This window comes from Sphaerodactylus townsendi, linkage group LG01 (assembly GCF_021028975.2).
Source record: "Sphaerodactylus townsendi isolate TG3544 linkage group LG01, MPM_Stown_v2.3, whole genome shotgun sequence".
Classification (NCBI taxonomy): domain Eukaryota; kingdom Metazoa; phylum Chordata; class Lepidosauria; order Squamata; family Sphaerodactylidae; genus Sphaerodactylus; species Sphaerodactylus townsendi.
This window is the reverse complement of record NC_059425.1, coordinates 34,065,739-34,088,764: the sequence shown is the minus strand read 5'-3', so window position 1 is coordinate 34,088,764 and position 23,026 is coordinate 34,065,739. Positions and strand designations below refer to the sequence as shown.

The 23,026-nt window shown below is 42.7% G+C and overlaps 1 protein-coding gene across 4 annotated transcripts in view; it reads left to right on the top strand.

Moving 5' to 3' along the window:
- Positions 1-21,723, top strand: part of FAM167A (family with sequence similarity 167 member A) — a 31,197-nt gene extending 9,474 nt beyond the window's left edge. For 2 of the 4 annotated variants that reach the window (XM_048517481.1, XM_048517453.1), the window contains 2 exons: positions 11,104-11,454; positions 18,659-21,723. In XM_048517481.1, the coding sequence (XP_048373438.1) occupies positions 11,113-11,454; positions 18,659-18,922 (606 nt within the window). In that variant the 5' untranslated portion in view covers positions 11,104-11,112 and the 3' untranslated portion in view covers positions 18,923-21,723. Of the gene's footprint in view, positions 1-10,908; positions 11,455-18,658 lie in introns of all 4 variants that reach the window. The other 2 variants (XM_048517463.1, XM_048517472.1) reach the window with 1 other exon arrangement.
- The last annotated feature ends 1,303 nt before the right edge of the window (positions 21,724-23,026 follow it).

Genomic DNA, 23,026 nt, shown 5'->3' with positions numbered 1-23,026 from the left:
TGTGCCTGGCTGGACAATGGATAATCTCCATTGCTTCACCCTAAGGTGATTTAACCAAGCTGATTGTGTACCCTCTCTGCATGCATCCCAGCAACCAATCAATACTTAAGAGACTAGGCCAGGAATTCTCTAAGGTCCTGATGACATCAAACCTTTCCTGTCTTTTTGTTGGAACCCTGGAAATGAAATCACTTCTTTGTCTCTGACTTTTCTGCCAGTTTACCTCAAACCATGGTCTAAGAAGAGGAGGAAGCTAATATAATTAGACTACATAAACTGGAAGGGCTAACACCCCCAATTTCCACATTCTTAATGGGTTCTTGGATGTTTGTACAATTAAGTGTATGTCTTAATTGTATGGTATGAGTAAGAGTTGTATGTTTGTTTAATGAGTAGAATTGTATGTTTGGTAATAGGTATTTGTTATGTGTTAGAATTAGGCAATAATAAATAGTGGTAGTCCATTAGGTATAGTGATAAGTGGATGTTTAGGAATCACACTAGCACAATAAATGCACCGTGCACTTTATATTGAGGCTTGTGTATTAGTGGGATATGTCTTTGTGTTTTGTGGTTTGGTACCTCATACCATTCCAGGACCCATTTGGGGTTATAAATATTAATCCACTGGCTATTCACAGTGTGTTTTTGTCTTCAATCTGTGCATGCACCCCCCCCCCCTTGCACGTGGGCTCCCCCCCCCTCCCAGAAATGCTGGTAATTTTCCTCTTCGGTGCTGCTTTCTCTGGATAACCCTGAACAACCCTTCCCTGGGCTGTCATCCATCCCTGAAACCCTATCCAACGTCTTTCCTATTCTCTTAGTCAGCTCTTGTATGCTTTGTGTACGTATGTCCATTCCTCAAAGTATGTCCCTTGTTTTACAATTTTTATTATTTAAGAAAACCAATTCTAATTTTACAACCGCCTGCTCATTTGAGAGTTTTCAACCAGGACTATCCAGGTATACATAGGTTATCCTAAGTTATCCCCTCTCACTTTCTCTCCCAAGCTAATTTCCTCAGCTAAAGTGGAGATTGTCTACTTAGGGCAGGGGTGTGCCACTCTGGTGCTTCAGTTGTTCATGGACTACAATTCCCATCAGCCAATTAGCCATGCCAGCAGGGTCTGATGGGAATTGTAGCCCATGAACATCTGAAGCACCAAGTTGCACACTCCTGACTTAAGGTAACAAGAGCATGCTGCTGTCATAATGCTCACTAGGTAGTCAGTGATGTCCTCTGACCCTAACCTACCTCACAGGATTGTTGTGAGAGGAACATGTAGGATGGATGGTGTCCTGAATTTACTGAGATAATATACGTGTGTGTGATGTCAGAATTCTGTTTTTTCAAGCATTTAGACCCCTGCCTTTCTGCACAAAGGTAGTTTACAACAAAATAAAAACAATACAGTACAATTTATTATAAGAAGACAGTATGGGTCACTATTATAATAAGACAGAAGGGTCACTATGAATTATAAGATAGACTTATTCTATTGCTCTCAGATGCCACCAAAGGTCTGGATGAATAAAAATGTTCTGAATTTGTGTTTACAGGAAAACAATGTATGTGCCTCATGGTTTTGTCTGGCATTCCACGATCTGGGTCCCACCACAGAAAAGGCATTGCTTTGCATGGAAGGCTGTGGCTGAGAGGCAAGGTCCATGTTTTGCATAGAGATGGCCTACCAAATCTCCAATCAGAAGCACATCCATCTATATCAGTGGTGGTGAACCTTTGGCACTCCAGATGTTATGGACTGCAATTCCCATCAGCCCCTGCCAGCATGCCCTATTGGCCATGCTGGCAGGGGCTGATGGGAATTGTAGTCCATAACATCTGGAGTGCCAAAGGTTCGCCACCACTGATCTATATGCTTGCCAAGGTGTTCACACTTGCTTTGCAACCCCATAGAGACAGCACCATGCGATCAATACCTTCTACACAGCTTTCTATGTGTGTAGAAGAGAGTTTGTCACATCCATTCTTTCCTTCTGAATTTTCAGGAGCTGTCTGCTCTCAGACGAAGAGCCCTAGAGACTAATACTGCAATCCGAAGCAGAGTCACACCTTTCTATACCCACTGACTTCAATCAGTTTATAAAGTTGTGACTGTTTAGGATTGCACTGCAAATAAATCATTGGTAGAGACTGTTCATGTTCATGTTACCATTTAGTTCAACAGTGCCACTGTTTATGTTACCATTTAGTTCAAATGACTAAATGGGGGGTGGGGAGGGGAAGGTTCTTGACCACTATCTGCTCTTGACACCCCGGTTGCTCCCTTTCAAAACACTTCCATTTTCTGTGATGTTGAATGGATTTCATGGATAAAATTACAGTGCTCTACTAAGTAGTCACACCCTTCTAAGTCCATTGAAGTCAGCAGTCTTAGACGGGAGTAGCTTTGCTCAGGACTGCAGTTAGGGTTTCAGCCCAGCAATTAATTACACTCTTGTCTAGTACAGCCACCATTTTTTGACATAATGCCATTGAAAGGAACTTGGCACTGTTTCTAGAACTCCGCCCATCCATCCTCAGGAGAATTCCCTTAGGGTACATTGGCAGATTATCACCGTGGAGACTGGAATTATGCTGTTCTTCTGTTCCCTTTTCTCCTGCAACCAAAGACCTCCCATCTTGGTGTTCAGAATTCTGTAACAACAGGATCCTTTGTATATTTCTCATCAGTAACAGATACAACCATTCATTGTAAAATGATCCTAAATCTGGTGGTTGTTTTTTCTTTAGAGCTTCCTGGTAAGCACGACAGCTGTTCATAACTTGTGACTACGTGACAGTATGTTAAGTATGTAACGAGAGACCTTTCTGGCAGCAGAGGAATGCTAATGATTGAAGTTTATATTCACATTTTCTCTCCCAACTAACAATTCTCACTGTCCTGAGAAATCTTTAGAGGTAATAATCTGGTTGAAATACCCACTTGTGTCTGAATGATGTAGCAGAAGGCTTATCTTTGAATGAAGTATGGGCTCAGTTCTGAATATTGTATGGACACAGCAAATTCTTAAGTCACTATCAAGAACATGAATGCCACCATGTGCCCCTTGATAAACATATCCTAGTGCACTTATAATTTGGTAGTGGTCTTAAAGTTGGCAGACTCCAGGTGGAGTGTGAAGATCTCCTGGAATTACAACTATTGTCACCAGACCACAGACTTCAGTTTTCCTTGGAGAAGATACTGCCTTGGAAGATGGAATCTTGGAAGATGGACCCTCCCCTTCCCAAATTCTGCCATCCTAAGGCTCCACCCCCAAATCTATAGGAATTTCTCAATCAGGAGTGGCAACCATACTCCTCACAGAGGGAGTTACACAGCTTAGGAGCAGAGGCTAAATAAATTTCTGCAGCAACCCCTTCCTCACAATGATCTCAAAACTTAGGGTTGCTAGTCACAGCTGAAAGAAAGCTGAAGGAAAGATGAGTTGGATTTATACCTCCCCTTTCTCTCCTGCAAGGAGACTCAAAGGGGCTTACAATCTCCTTTTCCTTTCCCCCTCACAACAAACACCCTGTGAGGTAGATGGGGCTGAGAGAGCTCAGAAGAACAGTGACGAGCCCAAAGTCCCCCAGCTGGCGTGTGTTGGAGTGCATAGGCTAATCTGAATTCCCCAGATAAGCTTCCACAGCTCAAGCAGTAGAGTGAAGAATCAAACCCAACTCCTTCAGATTAGAGTCCACCTGCTCTTAACCACTACCCCACTGCTGCGTAGGAAAGGAATCTTCAAGAATTCCTTTTCAATAATTCCTCTTCAAGAATTTTCCAGCCCAGATTTAGTAATGCTAATTGAAAGGGTAGCTAACTTTGGTATGGTATATTTAATTTATATACCACCCTCCCCCGAAAGGCTCTTTGGATTGGGAACCACCTAAATATTGGGGGTGGGGGTGGTGAGGAGGTGGGCTTTAGGGAGGGGAGGGACTTCATTAGGGTATAATGCCACCTAAGTTCACCTTCCCAAAAGGCTATTTTCTCCAGGTGAACTGAACTGATCTCTGCAGTGGCATAACATCAAGGGGACAGGGTGTGTGTGTACATGATGCACCAGGCGTGTGCCGGTGTGGGGGCGTGAGGGGGGCATTCCAGGGTGTGGCGTGGGCATGGCAGGGGCGTGTGGCACACATGTGCCCCAGGCAAAGTTCCCTCTTGCTCCAGCCCTGGATCTCTGTCACCTGGAGATCAGTTGTAATAGCAGGTTGGCAGTCTATTGTAGTGGCAATGTGATTCAAACAATTGCAGAACTGCCACTCATGCCTTGAACTCAAGAATGGCCCATCTATCACCATTCCTGCTGACTCAAGAGCATCAGCCCCGGACATTTCAAACTGGACTTGCTTTTTGTCTCAGAGAAGTTTCCAGTTCAGCAAATTTACTTACAGAATAAGGCAACTTTAATGGGTTGTTCAATACTCCTTTATTATTCAGCCAGCAGTTACATTTCCTTTGGCTGCAGAGACATTTAAGGCTTTATATGCTTAAAATTTGTTTGGCTTCTTGAAGGATTTTTTCCTGAACAGAATCCCATCCATCCTCAGAAATGTAAAGAAAAAGGTGCAGGGCTGAATCTGTTCAGATCAGCTTCAAAGCTTGATGATGGAGGAGAAAGACAAGGATTTTACAGTGATTTGTTGCATTAAAATCCAATTGTATTAAATGCCCTTGTTGATTTTCTTTTCATAATGAAATATATCTTGCAAAAACAAAGGCCAAAGATTAGTGGTAATCATGAAGACAGCTGACCCGGGATCAAGAACTGCCAGCGCAAAATGCTAAAATAATTTTTATTGCTCCAACAAATAGCCACAATTGAAATACAGATCCCCAAGCATATATTCGCTCTTTTTTTCTGCCACTTCTTATGCTTGTGTACTTAAATTTATTATTTTAAACATGTATGTATATGCACATACATAATATTTTTTATTACTTAGTATATTTACATTGAGTTTGCTCTGTTTGAACCATCTTATGGACATTATTTTGCCAGCAATGCTTCCAACAGCCCTCTTAGGTAAGCCAGTATTATCTGCATGTTGCAGTGGGTTTGTTTTTGAAAGGCAGTGGCTTGTCTAAAGCTATGAAGAGTTTTTTGCACAGAAGAGATTTGAATTGGGGTCCTCACAACTCATTCACTTTGCCTCTGCTCCAATGTACATTGTTTTTAATTTGTCATGTTAAATTGTATACAAACCTCTAACTGCCAAACCTTAATGGAAACAGGTCCAGAAAGTAGAATAAGAGGAATGAAGGAAAGGCAACTATTTAAATTCATAAAGAAAGGTGGGACAGGAATCAAATAACTTTATGGTCTTATTTTGCAGTGGAAATTTACTGGGAATTAAACTCTTGCCATTGCTCACTGGGATATCAGCAAGTGTTTGACTTGGATTTGCCTGGACTTTGAAGGAGTATGGGAGTTGCACTGAAGTGGCAGAAGAGAGGCTTTTGCAATAGGAACCTAGCAAGATGTTTGTACCAAGTGGCAGTGCAATGCTAAACAGAGTTCTGTCAGGACTTTCTCAGCCCCACCTACCTCACAAGGTGTCTGTTGTGTGGGGGGAAGGGAAGGAGTTTGTACCCCTTTGAGACTCCTTATGGTTGTGGAAAGCAAGGTACATATCCAAACTCTTTTTCTTCAGTTTGCACCCGCCATTTTCTTCATTCACCACCCTTAGATAGCCTTCCTGTCTAAAATAGCTTTGCCTCGACACGTGTTCTTGTTATATTATTACTTTTCTGTGTTTTGGTTAGGGTTGTCATTTGACACATCAATTAAAAAAAACCCATGGCCCTAAATCCATGAGAATGGTATTTCAATCTAACAGAGAGCACAATGTGGTCTGGAATCCTCATTGACTTGTTTAAGGTAAGAGGTTTGTTTCAGATAGATAGTTTTGGCCACCACACATCCATTGATGGAACAGATTTACTTCTCCCATTTTTTGTCCATATTAGTAATGGCATTAATTATGGCCGTTGTGCGGGTGTAAAGTGCCATCAAGTCACAGTCAATTTTCAGCAACCCCAGCAAGGGGTTTTCAATGTGGTTTGCCATTGTCTTCCGCTACAAAGTTTCCCATTGTGGTCTCCCTTCCAAGTACTGACTCTGCTTTGCTTCAAAGATATGGTGACATTGGGCTATACCATGCCATACTTTCTTCCCTCAATTATGGCCATTACCCAATAGCTTATACATTTGCAGAAAAAGTATTCCCTTTTTTAGTTTTAGGAATGCTTTAAGAGCAGTTGAATAAAACTACTGACTCCCACAAGGCTCTTTTCTGTAGACTCCCATCTTTTGAAATGAACTGCATCGCTTCACGTGAGTGACTTATTAGCGATGGCTCCTCAAGTGTAGAATGTCTTCCATTTTGCTATCTGGATCTTTTAATTCTTATTTACAAAGGTATTTGACTGGTTCCATTGATTTGCCTTCTTTAATTTTACGTTTTCACATGTCCCTTCCAACTTTTATAAAAAAGCTTTAAATTCTATTTTTACTGATTTAATTGTTGGGTTTAAAATACTGCAATGGGTTATGAACTGATTTTATTTTATTGGTGAGTTTTACACATTCTGTTTGCTGTCACAGGAGACTGGTATCTATGGAGTGACACATGTATAAAGAACTACCTAAATTAATGGAGTATGTCTTATCATTTCAATCACATTTATTTTAAGATTCTATGAAGGAACATAAAATGTAAATACAAATACATCTTCCTAGGATATTATGATGGCTACAGTACTAACTCTTTATAAGGAGAATACACACATTCCCCGAGGATAGGTGCATCAATGGCTATTAGTCATGATGAAAAAAATGGAACCTCCATGGTTAGAGGCAGCATATCTCTGAAAACCAGCTGCTGTGGGCAACAATAATAAGGCCCAAGCTGACTCATAGTGAAACAGGATGTTGGACTAGATGAACTTTTGGTCTGATCTAGTATGGTTGCTCTTGTTCTTATGTTCATCTGATCAGACGCGTAGCAGCAATTGGGACATCTGAGGCAGCTTGTCCAGGGCGCTGCCATTGCTGTCGTGGGGTGGGGGGCATTTCTGGGGTGGGGCATGTTGGGGCAGAGCAGAGACTGTAGGGGGTGGAGTGGGGGCTGGAGGCAGCTAATGCCCTGGGCACAGTTCCCTCTCCCTTCATCACTGCATCTGATGCATATTTTTTTTTAAAAAAATTGATGTCCCATTTAGATCATCAGTGACAGCAATGAAGGCAGAGTTATATTCTCTATAGAGATTTATTTTCAAGTGTACTCTTTCTGTGGACAGATTCTTGAGGAATAATTACAGAAATAATTACAGCCTTGGTGCTAGAATTATATGAGCCCCAGCACGTCCACACAAGCTGGGGAATTGCCCGACCACTCAGATTACATTTTTAATGCATTTGCATCGTGCTGTTCCAAGAGTTCCTTTCTGGGCATGGCACCAGGTAGCCAATAAGATGGTTTCGCTTTACATTGTACTCTTAGAACAACCAGCTTTAAATGCTTCTGAATTCAGTCACTGTTCTAAGTGCGTGACCTTGAGGAAGTCACTTCGCTTCCTCTTTCAAATCAGTGTGATGTGGAAAAGAGAAGACTTTACCCTCCCCTCCCCACAAATACTATAGCACTAATAACACTCAAACCCAAGTATTCTTGATCCTTGAACATACTAAATGCCACATCACCAATTCAGTTAGGGTTGTCAGGCCTCTGCCAACAACCCTTAGCAGTGGCGTAGCTAGGGGAAATGGAGCCCGGGACAAAATCTGAGTTTTGCGCCCCCCTCTCGCATATGGGCAGCGTCCCTCCCCCACCACAACCAAACAACATTTTTTTGCACCAGGTCATCTCAAAGTCACCATCACATTATAGAACATGCCCCAACACACAAATCTGAACACACCCAGGGCTCCCTAGTTTAAACAACATTGAAAGTGATGCTATTTTTTGAAGGGGGGGAATCCACCCTGAAACAGCATCACTTTTAATAATGTTTAAACTAGAGAGCCCAGTTTGGTTCAGGGGTCCAAAGTTATGGACCCTCAAAAAGACCCATCTACCATTAGCTCCCATTGGAAACAATGGAGGATGGGGCACCCCTTTGGGGGGGTCCATAACTTTGGACCCCCTGAACCAACCTTCACCAAACCTGGGTAGTATCAGCAGGAGACTATCCTTATGATGCCACCTAGGTTTAGTGAAGTTTGATTCAGAGGGTCCAAAGTTATGGACCCTCAAAATGATAGCCCCATCTACTATTAGCTCCCATTGGAAACAATGGGGGATGGGGTCACCCCCTTTGGGGGTCCATAACTTTGGACCCCCTGAACCAACCTTCACCAAACTTGGCTGGTATCATCAGGAGAGTCACATGACGATAGCCTGAAATTTTGGTGCCACTAGCCTAAAAACTGCACCCCCTGCAGGCCAAAATTGAGAAAACAGTAAAAAATACAGAAAGCCACAAACGAACCTGCAATTTTCGCGCCCACCAGAAGGTGGCGCCCGGGGCACTTGTCCCCGGATGTCCCCATGGTAGCTACGCCTGTGACCCTTAGGAGCATTTTTCTGAGGGTGAGCTTTTGAGGGGGAAAGATACCATGTAATGTGATGTTGCTTTCAGGCGAAGCTGCAGAAATGACATAATTACATTGTGGTGACTTGCTAGGAATCTTATAAACCATAGAGATTCGAGGGATTACTAGAGCATGGCCCAGTGTAGTGACATGTCTTTTGCTTCTTCATCTAGAATTAAGGTCAGTGCATTGTATGACACCTCCCACTTTCCCCTTGCCACTATATTGAATTGTGGCTGTCGCAAGAGGAGCGCTGAGGACAAGCCCCTCCGTGATAATGGTTAAGTGGCAATCCTGTCACTAGTGCACATTTTTAGAAAATCATGTTTATTGGCTTTTTTACAACTACAACAAAACATAAAAGGGAAAAAGACAAAAGTGATCCAGCCACCCTAATCTACTTATACAAAAAAGGCTTGTTTTTACATAAACAATATAGACTACATATAACTAGCTGACTTCCTTCCCAGACCCTGCTGTCAATCTTATGCCAACTTGCAATTTGAGGCAATTTGAAAGAAACAATGAAAAAATATCTCCTAACCTAGTTTCCCATAGTCAAAGATTTTTAACACGAATTCCCTCTCCCCTCCCTTATTCCCCTTCTCTTAACCTGATACCTGAATTTACCACCCCAACTTTATTTATCATTAATCATTAATAAACCTATTTATTTCCCCTGTTGTTAAATCATTAATTGATTTTGCGCAACATTTTTATTTAAGGTCTTTTAAAATTTTCTTGAAGATCTCTTTGACACTCGTTATTGAAGTACTTCTTTGCTGTTGTAAAAGTAAAAAAAAAAACCTCCGGCCCATCTAAGCCATGAAAATCTTATCTAGTTTCTTCTTAAAATGTCCACCAAAAATGCATAATCTTTCCTTTTCTGTAGACTTCAATCATATCCACCTTCAGACGTCTCCTCTCCAAACTAAAGAGTCCCAAACGCTGCAGCCTCTCCTCATAAGGAAGGTGCTCCAATCCCTCAATCATCCTCGTTGCCCTTCTCTGCACTTTTTCTATCTTTTCGATATCCTTTTTGAGATGTAATGACCAGAACTGAACACAGTACTCCAAGTGTGGTCGCACCACTGCTTTATATAAGGACATGACAATCTTTGCAGTTTTATTAGCAATTCCTTTCCTCATTATCCCCAGCAAAGAGTTTGCCTTTTTCACAGCTGCCATGCATTGAGTTGACATTCCCATGGAACTATCAATTAAGACGCCCAAATCCCTTTCCTGGTCTGTGACTGATAGCACTGACCCCTGTAGCGTGTATGTGAAGTTTGGATTATTTGGCCCTATGTGCATCACTTTACATTTTGCTCCATTGAACTGCATTTGCCATTTCTTAGCTCACTCACCTAATTTATCAAGGTCCGCTTGGAGCTCTTTGCAATCCTTTGCGGTTCTTACCACCCTACATAATTTGGTATCATCTGCAAACTTGGCCACCATGCTACCCACCCCTACTTCCAGGTCATTTATGAATAGGTTAAAGAGCACTGGTCCCCAAATGGATCCTTGGGGGACACCACTTCTTACATCTCTACATCTCAAACAACATGTTGAGCCTCCCCCCGCCCCAACCCATTAATAGGAAACCATCTGGCATGGGGCAGTTTTGAGCAGGAAAACAGCAGGAGGTGAAAGAATTAAACATCCCCTCCCACCCTGCTCTTTTTCTGCTCACAGATTTTAGTGCTACTTTTCAGCTTTTTAAAAAATGCTGGGAGACTGCCAATGCATCACCCATGTAGTGTCTTAAGTTTCGTCTGTCTAGTTCACACATTTAGCTGTCATTCCTCATCTGCAGATCAATCAATGTCAGTAAAACAGGCTCTGCTCTTACTGATGGATTGTAGAAAGTCTGTCCTCCTGTTGTTACCTCAGCGCCTCCCTAAGAATCAACAATGGAAAGCTGAGACCATATATGTACAGTAATAAGATAAGGATTCATTTAATTATGCAAGACTGTGCCACAGTATTGCTTTGTTTTCTCTGACCTCATCTGTAATAATCCACTTCACAGCCTGAAGCACTGGGGCTGACAGGTCTTTGAAGCAAACTGTTCTTTGGGAAAGCCAGGGAGCCTGTTTGCTCTTGCCCGAGAGCACCATCAAAAAGCTGCTCAGAAATTTCTTAACTGCATGGTTGAGCCTGAAGTGTTCAGTTCCCGTTTTTCCTCAGCTCGGGTCAGAGAAGAAAGCTTTCGGTTCTTGCTCATCCCCCCACCCCCTTTTTTGGACAATTCATCGCTGTAATAAAACAATCTGTCTTTATATTTCTGCTTAGATGGTTCTCTGTGTTTCTAAAGGAGTATCCTGAGCTGAGGAGAGAGAAAAACTGAGGTTTCTGGCCCAAAGGAGCTTTGGAGCAGGGAATCATTGTGTGGATGGTATTGTCTGGATCATAGATCCCGCTGTTACCCTTCTCATGAATGTTTATGAGATTCCACAAGAAAATAAGATGTCTCTTCCAAAAATTCAGATTGAAGAAATGCTGGACAGTGTGGATTATGAAACCAGAGATGGACCTCCTTCTGATGACTACCTGAGGAATCTGAAAGCTCTGACAGAGAAATTGAGGCTGGAGACAAGGAGACCTTCCTATTTGGAGTGGAAGGCCAAATTGGAAGGGCTGACATGGAAAAGCCACCCCCAACCCCCTGAGGAAGCTGAGAAACAAGACAAGAAGCTGACCGAGGAAAGTGTGACCATCCAGGAGGGGCAGGTACACATCAATGGGACCTCTTCCAAAGAGCAAGTGATTCTAGCATCAAGTAAAATCAGTGGCTTTGAGAATATCAGTGAAGCTCTAAATTGGCTTAGGAAAGAACTGGTAAGTAGGTTAAGTGGATTTCTGATTAAGTTTAATAATGTGTTATAATGAATTAAAAAATAACATCTCATTTTGGTCACAACGCCATAGAAATGAAAAGGAGTCCTGTGAGCAAGTCTCTTTGATAACTGCTACTTTATAGAATGTCCTCCCATTAGAGGTCTGAATTATACATCTTTAGGTGCTTGGTTAAAACTATCCTTTTTGCCTGGGTGTTTGACTAATTGATGTGATCTACCCCCAGACCACTGAATTTTTCAGAGTATGCCCTCTACCTGTTCCTAGTACGGAGTGTGTGTGTGTGTGTGTGTGTGGGGAGTCTGGAGGGGTGGGATTTGGGGTATTGCTTTTAGGTATGCTTTTTAAGAGATTGCTTTTAGGTTTGTTTTAGGAGCTTTTATCTGTAATTATGATGTTTTATTGTAATTTGGGATGCATTTTTAGATAACGTAACCTGCCCTGGGATGTATTTCAAGGGCAGGATAGAAATTACCTACCTACCTACCTACCTACCTACCTACCTACCTACCTACCTACCTACCTACCTACCTACCTACCTACCTACCTACCTACATACATACATACATACATACATACATACATACATACATACATACATAGCTGGCTAAGGATACAATCCTGCGAACACTTTCCAGGGAGTGTGAAGCATTAAATTAAATGGGATTTCCTTCTAAATAGCCCTGTTTAGGATTGTTCAAAAACAGATTAAAGTTGCAATCCTAAACAGAGTTATATCCTTCTACGTTATTGATTCAATAGGTTTAGATGAGTGTAAAGACTGCACAGTTAATGAAATTGATGTTTTTGTGAGTTAAAGTCAACTTCATTAGATGCAACATGACTATTCCTATAGAAACCAGTCTCAGGTGCAAGCAACTTCCTTCCTTCCTTCCTTCCTTCCTTCCTTCCTTCCTTCCTTCCTTCCTTCCTTCCTTCCTTCCTTCCTTCCTTCCTTCCTTCCTTCCTTCCTTCCTTCCTTCCCTGAAGAGTAGTTTTGCATTTCTTGAGAAACAGCAACAAAAGCTCCCCCTCAGGTAAGAGATCTTCATTATTCTCTTTTCCAGTGCTGAAAGGTACACATACCACACTAGTGTTGTAAAACTGTCTTCCCTGTGCCTCTTTCCCCCGTAGTCTGAAGATGGCTTCACAAAACTTTTGGGGAATGTGCAGGCACAAACTTTGGAGAGTCCCCAAGGGAAGGGCAAACCACTACTGTTTGACTCTTTATTCTATCTATGTTCATTACATTTGTTTATTTATGACAATATTTATGCCAGGCATGCCCAAAGCAGCTTGCAAAAGATAAAAAAAGATTAGAAAACCTAACCACAAAATGTATTGTCGAAGGCTTTCACGGCCAGATTCAACTGGTTCTGGTGGGTTTTCTGGGCTGTGTGGCAATGGTCTGGTGGATTTTGTTCCTAACGTTTCGCCTGCATCTGTGGCTGGCATCTTCAGAGGTGTATCACAGAGAAAAGTCTGTTTCACACTGTGTCTAAGTGAGAAGGGAAAGTTTAGTGGGGTATATTGTCCATGTCCCAGGGTGGGGAACCAATCATCAAGTGTTTGGGTGATACACCTCTGAAGATGCCAGCCACAGATGCAGGCGAAACGTTAGGAACAAAATCCACCAGACCACGGCCACACAGCCCGGAACACCCACCAGAACCAACTAACCACAAAAGTACAGTAAAATAGTAAATCCTAAAAACCAGGGTCAAAATGCCTGCCCGAAGATCCTCCAGAATAGGTAGGTCATCAGTAATTCCCAGAAGGCCTACAAGACAAATGAATCTTCTGAAGGAGAGAGATTCACAGTTTGGGTGTGGCAGAAGTCCTTGGACTTGGGAATCTCACGTTCATATTCTCACACTGACAAGAAGTTCACTGGGTGACACTGGGCCAGTCACTGTCTCAACCTAACCTATCTCACATAGTACTTGTGAGGAAAAAGGCATGTTTATACCACCAACTTTGTTGGAAGAAGGGAGAGGCAGAAATAGGTAGTGCTTTAAAGGTAAAAACCAGCACATTATACTGATCCTAGAAACATACACATAGTCACTGCAGATGGTAGAATATTGGCTTGATAAGTTCACTGCATTTTCTTAGTTTATAAATTTGTTAGGAGGGTGACATTTAGTTTATCAGCAGACTCAGTGCTAGTACATGGTGAATAAATGGAACTGCCTTCCCCATGAAATGGAGTTTCATGTTGGGGTATTTCACAATAACTGTTACCTGAGCCTTTTAACTGCAGGTGCCTGGGATTGAACCCAGACCTTCTGCATGCAAATTGAGTGTGACCACTGCCTTGCAGCAGTGTCACATGGAGGTCCCTTAATCACTGCAGGTGGCAGTGATTGCCACATGATGAGCCAATTCACACAAAATGATTATTTGTGCAGTATTCTGAATTTGGTTGTAAGTAGGCAAAAGGGGGGAGGCGTTCCCTGAAGTGGATTAAAAAACAACAGCCCTGATCCAAGGGGTAAATAACTGCACCTAACTGAGTAGCGATAGCTTATATAGCCTCAGCAAATCTTTGCCCCCGTTTCCAATTGATATTAATGCATACCATGATTGCTTGCACCTTGGCAAACCGTTGCAAATACAGGCTGTTATTATACTCCTAGCTTCTATGACTTCAATAGAAACGCTGACCAGGGCACTTAGCCTGATCTGAAAAGAAGGAGCTGCAGATACTTTAACTTCCTGCACATGCTCGAACTTCTTTGAAGTACAGAATCAAATAAAAATTGTAATATAAAAGGTCAGCAATTGAACCAACATTGTGGGAAGTGCAAGTGCTGCTCACTGGAACAAAACAATCTTAATTTTCGATACATACTGAAGAGGGTCTGAACTGGCCAAAACTAAGAGGAAAGAAATCTTGGTATTGTAGCATAGAGCTCAAGAAAAATGTTGATGTAGTGTGCCAAAGTGGTGAAAAAGGTAAACTCCGATCTGGGGACTGAAAATAATTTGGCTAGTGCTATAATGCTCCTGTGTACATCTGTGCTGTGTCCTCATTTGGAATATAGTGTACAGTTCTGTATGTCAAAAAGATCCTGCCAAGCTGGAAAAGTACTGAAAAGGGGTTTTTCAGATGCAGAAAGTCAGGGACTTTCTGTGCTAGAGAAAGAGCCCTAAGGGGAGGGGCATGATACAGGTTGAAAAGTTATATGCCGGGAGAGAATGTGGATAAAGAACTTTCCTCCTTTTCCTATAGTACCAGAGTTTATGGGACCCAATGAAGCTGATGAGCAATAACTTTAAGACAAACAAAAGGAAATTGAGGACTTCAGTGCCAGTGGATGTATTGATGGTCATAAGCTTAGATGACTTTAAAAGGGCATTAGGCAGATTCATGGAGGAGGGGCCTATCACTGGCTACTACCCTGTTTCCCCAAATATAAGACATCCCCTAAAAATAAGACACAGTAGAGGTTTTGCTGAAGTGCGAAATATAAGGCATCCCCCGAAAGTAAGACATAGCAAAGTTTTTGTTTGGAAGCATGCTCGACGAACAGAACACCGAAAAATAAGACATCCCCTGAAAATAAGACATAGCGCATCTTTGGGAGCAAACATTAATATAAGACACTGTCTTATATTCGGGGAAACACGGTAGTAAAGGGAACTTCCACATTTAGGGGCAGAAAACCTCTGAATATCAGTTCTGGGAGGCAGCATCAGGGAAAAGCTTAGTCTTTGTTTCCTGTTGGTTGAACCTCTGGGATTACTAGTTGGCCACTTGTAAACAGGATACTGGACCAGATGGTCCACAAGTCTGATCCAGCAGGGCAAGTCTTTTTGTGAGTTTGCCTTTAAAAAGAGCAAAAAGACAAAAGAAAGAAAGAAAGAAAGAAAGAAAGAAAGAAAGAAAGAAAGAAAGAAAGAAAGAAAGAAAGAAAGAAAGAAAGAAAGAAAGGATTCATTTTTCTTATCACCAAGAAATCTTTCTTCACCTTGTATAAGACATTGATGAAAGAGAGACAGAAGCCCGATCCGCCCGGGCCAATAAACACAGGTTAAGGACAGTAAATAACTCGTTTGGGGGGGGGACTTCACATGGATCCCGGCCCTAAAAGAAGTCAGCACCGCGTTATTCACTCAAAATCAGGGTTTTTGAGAATTGCACTGTTTGCGAGTCTTTTGAAAAATCCCGGGTTGCAGCCGCTTGTGAGCAAACGGCCAGGCAGGAGGCACTTTATTTGCCTCTGTTTTCCTTTTTAAAAATTTCACAGTTAACATCTGCATAGTCATGCAAATGCAAAGAGTCATATTGTGAGACATCAGCATGGCTGTGGGGAATTTTTTTGTGCATGCCTGCGTAGCTATGCATCGGTGGGGAGTAAATTTTAAAAAGAGACGCATTCCGTGCGAAGGCGCAACAGCAACCCGGATTGTTTCTGGGCGCTCCAATCACAGCCTGCATGTGAATGCAAAAACAGGAAAATAGGTTACTTGATCCCGACTGCAACCCACTATACCAGTGATGGCGAACCTTTTCGAGACCGAGTGCCCAAATTGCAACCCAAAACCCGCTTACTTATTGCAAAGTGCCAACACGGCAATTTAGCCTGAATACTGAGGTTTTAGTTTAGGAAAAACGGTTGGCTCCGAGGCGCGCGTTACTTGGGAGTAAGCTTGGTGGTGGTCGGTGGCTTTGCTTTGAAGCAACCGTGCAACTCTTCCAATGGGTGAATCACGACCCTAGGAGGGTTTACTCAGAAGCAAGCCCCATTGCCAGCAACCAAGCTTATTCCCAGATCACGCTTTAGTTCTTCACATGAAAATCAGTGGGGTTTAATAGCACTTCCCCAAAACTAGGTCTTAGGTTTAATGCTAATATTCGAGCCCAGTGGCCCAGGCCAGCCTAGATGTGTGTGGGGGGGGGGACTCTGTGCGTGCCCACAGAGAGGGCTCTGAGTGCCACCTCTGGCACCCGAGCCATAGGTTCGCCACCACTGCACTATACATTTGTTATATAGAAGGGGCCAGAGAGAGCTCTATGCACAGAGCAGAACGCGAGCTTTTGTATTCTGTTTCCCATAGCCAGATCTGTGTATATTCTCGCAGGAGATTTCATTATGCAAGAAATTTGCCATTGATTGCAGATACTAAACTAGAACATCAAATCTGAAGGAGAAATGGACTTCAACCATTGGCATCTTTCCACACATTGTAGCTGTAATGCTTTTGTCAGCCATTACAAAGCGATATCTTTTAGCCTTCGTTCTCCTATCATTTGGAACAGTTAAAAAACCTAACCAAACAGATCTTCTCTCCCTCTTGATTTTACAAAGCCAGAGGAACGCTTTATCTCCCTGGGAAAGTTTTTTTTTTACTTTGGGGAATTGCGACTAGAAAACTGACCCTCATTTTTTTTTAAAAAAAAAACAGTCCCTTTCAGGGTGAAAGATGTGCTTTTAAGACCATAAAAACCTAAGCCCTCCGGGGGAGCCCTCCGGGGGAGGGCGGTCTATAAACCTAATAATAATAATAATAATAATAATAATAATAATAATAATAATAATAATAATAATAATAATAATAATAATAATAATAATAATAATAATAAAGAATTGTATTGATTGATTAGTTCAGGCTCCATGCTGATGGGTATTCAGTTTTCAGCTGAGTCATTGCCCTCTTAAATATGGTATGAAGATAATAGATCTCCCCAGGTTGCTAACATGTAGAAGAGTATACAGTCTGTGTACATAGAAGTTCCATTAAGCCCCCATGGATAATAGTCCAGTTATTCATGCCTAAAAAAAGTTCCACTGGCTGTCATTGAATCTCTGGGCAAATATACAAATTCCACTGTCAGGCCTGTTTATGGTAAGGTAGGTAAAATTAGGGTCTGTTGCAGTCCTTCCCAAGGCATCTCTACCCACTACTAAGAAAATGCTGACTGTTTCTCATGAAACATATTTTTAAAAAAGAAAAGAAAAATGAAAAATAAGTCACCTCAATGAGTCAGTAGCAGTAGCTCAAAAATACTTGTTGGGGGGTAATACTGAGAAGAAAACAAATGTTTCATATTAGTTCTGTGTTGCGAAACCTTGTTGATTAAGGAATAAGTCCACATTGAAACCAGAGGGGGTTCTAAATAGCTTTAGTTCCCGTTCCCTTGCACCACTTCATAAGTCAGTGCGGGGGAAAGTGGAACAGGGAGGGGGGGAAGTTACTCATGCCAACCTACAAAGTCACTTCTAGAGGAGATCAGTTTTCACTGGAAGTGATGTTATATGACACTGGTGAGACTGTCCCCATTCCCACTTTCTCCTGGCACATTGCTGGCTGCAGCTGGCAACCCATTTTCTGAGCGGTTAAGATTCTTGTATTCGTCTCTTTGAATACAGCTCCTCTAAATTTTTAAAAATTGAAAACGATATATTGCTGGATTTGGCAGGATGAGCTGAGTCCAACTCTGTACTGTTTGGGCTGAAAAGGTGCCCGGGATCGGAGCCTGCAGAGCAAACGTCCTGGGGCAACCTTCAGCAAATGGAGGCAGGGAGAATCCCTTCAGCAGCACACAAAATTTTGGGTGCAAGCTGAGGAGGAAACTAACCAGAGAACATAACGGCTGGGTAGGAGAAAGCCTATTTTCTCCTCTGGCACCTGTGCTGTCTGGAACAAACATGAGAGGCAACTTTTTTTAAAGACGCCCCCAGAACATCATTTTGGGTGTGCAGAGTAAAAAGAAGTCACCCAGATGCCTTTTTTGTGCTGCGTGGAATGGAGCAATGCTTGGAAAAGTTGAAGGCAGCAGCAAAAGAGGAAGTCCCAACATGAGATGGATTGACTCAATAAAGGAATCCATGGGCCTCAGTTTGTAAGACCTCAGCAAGGCTATTAACGATAGGATGCTTTGGAGGGTCGCCATAAGTCAGAAGTGTTGTGACAGTACATAACACAGACAGCTTTGACTCACAAAAGCTTATACCCTGGACATTGTTTTGTTCTTTATAGTGCTGCTGGACTCAGATCTTGCAGACCACCCCAGCTACCCCTCCCCCCCAAATTATGTGGTTAGGAGACTCTGCTACTAAAATACAGTTTACCCTCAATTCATGGCTCAGTAGGTAAATGGCGGTTGCAACACTGATCCTTTACTTCACAATATATGTTGGCTGGCCTCAATGACATTGCCTTCCTCTTTTGCCTCCAGATGGAAATGCGCCTCCAGGATCAGCAGTTGGCTCGGCAGCTCATGCGCTTGCGCAGTGATATCAATAAGCTCAAGATTGAGCAGACGTGCCACCTTCACCGGCGTATGCTGAACGACGCTACCTACGAGTTAGAAGAGAGGGATGAGCTCTCTGACCTCCTCTGTGACTTCCCGCTCACATCTTCCTTCAGCCTCTCCACTCCACTAAAGCTCATTGGCGTGACAAAAATGAACATCAACTCCCGGAGGTTCTCGCTTTGTTAGAGGGAGGGAGGTTGAGCTCAAGAAATGGGTTTGGTGGGAGGAGCTTATCAGAAGGAGGCTCTTTGTTGCTTTGTCTGACTGGAAGGCTCAGGAGAGAGCAGCAGAAGATAAGGGAAGACAGACAGAAACTCACAAGCACTCTTCCACTAGGCCAATATATGGCTGGGCTGTGGTGACTGTAAAGATTACAGGACGAACTCCAAATGAGAACAACGTGGTGCCTAAAAGATTAATGCTAGAGACCCATGGTCCTGCAGTCTGAAATATGCTTATAATTGCACTGGAAGAAGTGTGGAAGAAAAAAATAGCTGGGGGTCCAAATTTAAGGATAGTGTGGGAGAAACCCAGCCATGCTCTGTTACTAAAGCTCTCTGGCCTACTTCAGATCTGATGGGGTGGTAAGAAACCCATACTGCTGCAATAAAAAGACACACTCAGTTTCCAATGGAGAGGACCCCTCTTGCCACAGTATCAGTTAAACAGCAGAGACGTCTAACAATTGTTACGAACAAAGATCAGCGCCGTAGGATCTCCATTTTCAGATGCAGAATGCAGATGCTAGAGACAAGCCCCAGCAGATGGCAGTCACTGTCTCACCTTAATTTTGAACTCCCAGAGCCATCTCGTCAGGGAATGATGGAGACTGAAGTCCAGACTTCCAATAATGGTGGGCCAAGGGGACTGCACCTGAAAAGGCACTGGGGTTGGGTAGGGAGATGGGATGGACAGGACACGATAGGACACAAGATCTCCTGGAATCACCACACCATGTCAGAGATCTGGATCAGGGCCTTGCAGCAATTTTTAAAGAACTACAAATGCTGTAAAATAGTGTAGGCAGCCACAGGATGGACCTGTGCCGACTAACTCTTACAGTTTGGATCATAGTTCTGGATTAGATAGATCAGTGGTTCTCAGCCTGGGGGTTGGGACCCCTTTGGGGGTCGAACGACCCTTTCACAGGGGTCGCCTAAGACTCTCTGCATCAGTGTTCTCCATGTGTAAAATGGATAAATGTTACGATTGGGGGTCACCACAACATGAGGAACTGTATTAAAGGGTTGCAGCATTAGGAAGGTTGAGAACCACTGAGATAGAGCTTTGGTTTGATCCAACCTACTAATTTATTTGCCCTTAATCCCAAAGATATGCATATGGTGCCAGCTCTCCAAATATGCAGTCACCCAGTGCAGATACATTCATGTACAACAACAATGTACACACCATCACATATCTAGCAGGGCAGACAACACTCCAGGCAAAATAAAATTTGCCCTAGCTTATTTGGATGCAAGGTCAGGGCTCCTTCTCCTCTCAGCCATTTTTGAAAGCTGTATCCTTCCTGGACCCTGTTCTTCTAATATCCACTGTGCTCGACTCTTACACCCTCCTTGGGGTGCACAACTCCATTCTAGAAGGCTTCACCACCCGGTTCCTCCCAGAGTCCCACATTTTTCCTTTCAAGAGCTGGCAAGTCCAATAGCACAAATGTGCTTCAGCCCAAAACTCCGTGGCCTTCCCTCAAGCCTCCCTCCAAGTTGTGTACTGTGTGGTTTTTCAGGCCTCCCTTTGAAGTTCTGTCAAGCCCCAAATTCCCAACTGCGAGCTTCTGTTTAAAGATGAAGCCTAATATGTATTTATGACATCAGGTAGCTGAAGAATAATTCATTAGGTGCCAAATGCACCTCACCAGATAATCATCCTCTTTTCTTCAAGGATTTTCCATCACTGTCAATCACACTGCCACACAAATACACTAAACAATCTCAATCTCTCTCCCCCTCCCCCCATTTCCAAAGCTGCCACATGACCCAGTTGTCTAGGCACAGGGCATATTGCCTGGTACCTTCTGACTGCCCGGATTCCCAGATTTCATTTATTTTTTTAAAAGTAAATCTTTAATTTGTGCAGGGGAGGGATGGTGGCATGTATAGCCCTATCTCATCCGTTCCTGAAAGTTAAGCGGGGCTAGTATTTGGATAGGGGACCACCAAGGAAGACTCTGCAGACTCTTCTTCTCACTTGCTTTGAAATCCCCTTGCTGTGGTTGCCATAAGTTGCTTGTGACTTGATGGTGCTCACCTACATAACCCTTCCAGACCCAGAGATATGATGCAAAACAAATTACTCAATTAGTAGCGCGAAGGAAGCCTGCTCCCATCTACCATTGTTCTAGTTGGTGTAGGAAGTCACAACTATGATGAATATGCTTACTACATCTCTTCCTTGCCAACATCACTGTGATCTGAAAAGAAAGCATTGGCAACATGGCTGGGGAAAATATTTTTTTGTGATAGTGTTAGGAACAGACACAGTAACTGGTGGATGACATATCCAGTTATGTGCTTGATTTTGCATAATTAGCCCGTTTGTGTAGTATGACAAATTAGGTCACCTGGATTTACAGGACTGCTGCTCTCCTTCTACCAAAAGTACCTTCTTGAACTGTGGCTTTCTTAACTAATCGCAACACTATTAGGCTGCAGCAAGAAGACAACGCCCCAAAGATTTTAATCTGTCTGGCGCATGAGACATATTGAAATTGTATTCATTGCCTTCATTAAAGTTTGCATTGCTCAATTTATTTTGCAAAAAGGCAATTACCATTACGTTGGGGATATGTTATATATAAACATCCATTCAAACTTGGTCCTGAGTTTGCCCACCTGCACCTGTGCCTGCTGAATTTTAAAGGATTATTGTTTAATGACATTTCATTTTTTGACTCTGATCAATGAAAAAAAATGGGATAAAAGGGAAAAAAACTGAAGTGCAGAATTAAATAAACCATTTAAACAGAACTTATCTTAGTCTTTATTTTCTTCAGACTGAGTGGCTAAGATCTCCTATTCTACGCTTGGTGAGATATTATTCTGAGCTACAAAAACTGTGCCATATACCCTACTTGGTTGAGAATGAACTCGCTAGACAAGAAGTTTCCTTCTAGTGTACCAAGCTCAGCCTCAGCCTTCTTCACATGAACCTGGAGCCTTCCGCATGCAAAACACACTGAGCTGTGCAGCTTCTCTAGCCTTCTGCCTTGACAGCTGTCTGATTGTTCATTTAGAAAACCTAGCGAATGTCTGCTGCACCGAATCCAGCTGTCCAAGCAAGGGGAAATGCCTTCAATATATGATGCACGATGAAGCTGTCAAGCCTGACATTGTCCACTCTGACAGGTAGAGGAAGAGAAAAGAGGCCTGAAAGAATACATCCAAGAAAGTCAAGAGCCAGCATTGAAAGAAATCCACAAGGCTGAGATGCTGAAAGCCAAAGAATCCAAAGAAGAGTATAGAGTCCAACAGTTTACAACACGAAAGGAACAGTGGCTAAGCAAGCCACTACATGGGCAGTACTTTAAGAACATTGGCCCGTCCCCAAAAGCGGTTTCCAAAGTCTTCAATCCAGGTCAATTTTTCTAGCTGAATTTGGCAGTAAACGGCCGGACCATCTTAGCTAACCATGAAAGCAGTTAGGAGAAGCAGTTGCACAACACTTAGTCATGCAACTCTGAAAGTTTAGGTGTGCTAGTCTGAGCAGGCTTCCCTCCCTCCTTGCCAGTTGCCTCCATTTGGCACCAGTGCAAAAGATTAGCCTTTTGAGATTAGCCTTTTTGTTCTCTTCAGGATTGAGGGCGTTGCTGGGAGTGGTCCTCTCCACATCGTGCCCTGCATAGCATTTAATGCTAGAGGAGAACCAGTAGCAGCCTCAGTGGAAACCACCAGATTATATATAGTTTGCATGACTCCTCCACGAAGCCTGCATTATTTGCTTCCTAGGAATTAATGGTGCCCATGATTAGATCCTGCTTCTGAAAAGACATTTCAGACAAATGGGTATTTTTAGGTATCGTTGATTTCAAAGAGACAGAATTAGACTCCCTGCTGCCCTCTGACTGAAATGAATAGGACTGAATCATGCTCAGCATCACATTTGTTTTAAAAAAGCCCCTAACACAAACACCCTTTATAACAGTCAAGTTAATGTTCTGTGAAAGAAAAGGGGCATATCTGAGCATGACATCCAGGAATGGTACAAACTTATTGCAATTTTGGCACTCCCAACTTACATACTGGAAGTGTAGACTACTTACTGTCTGCCTTG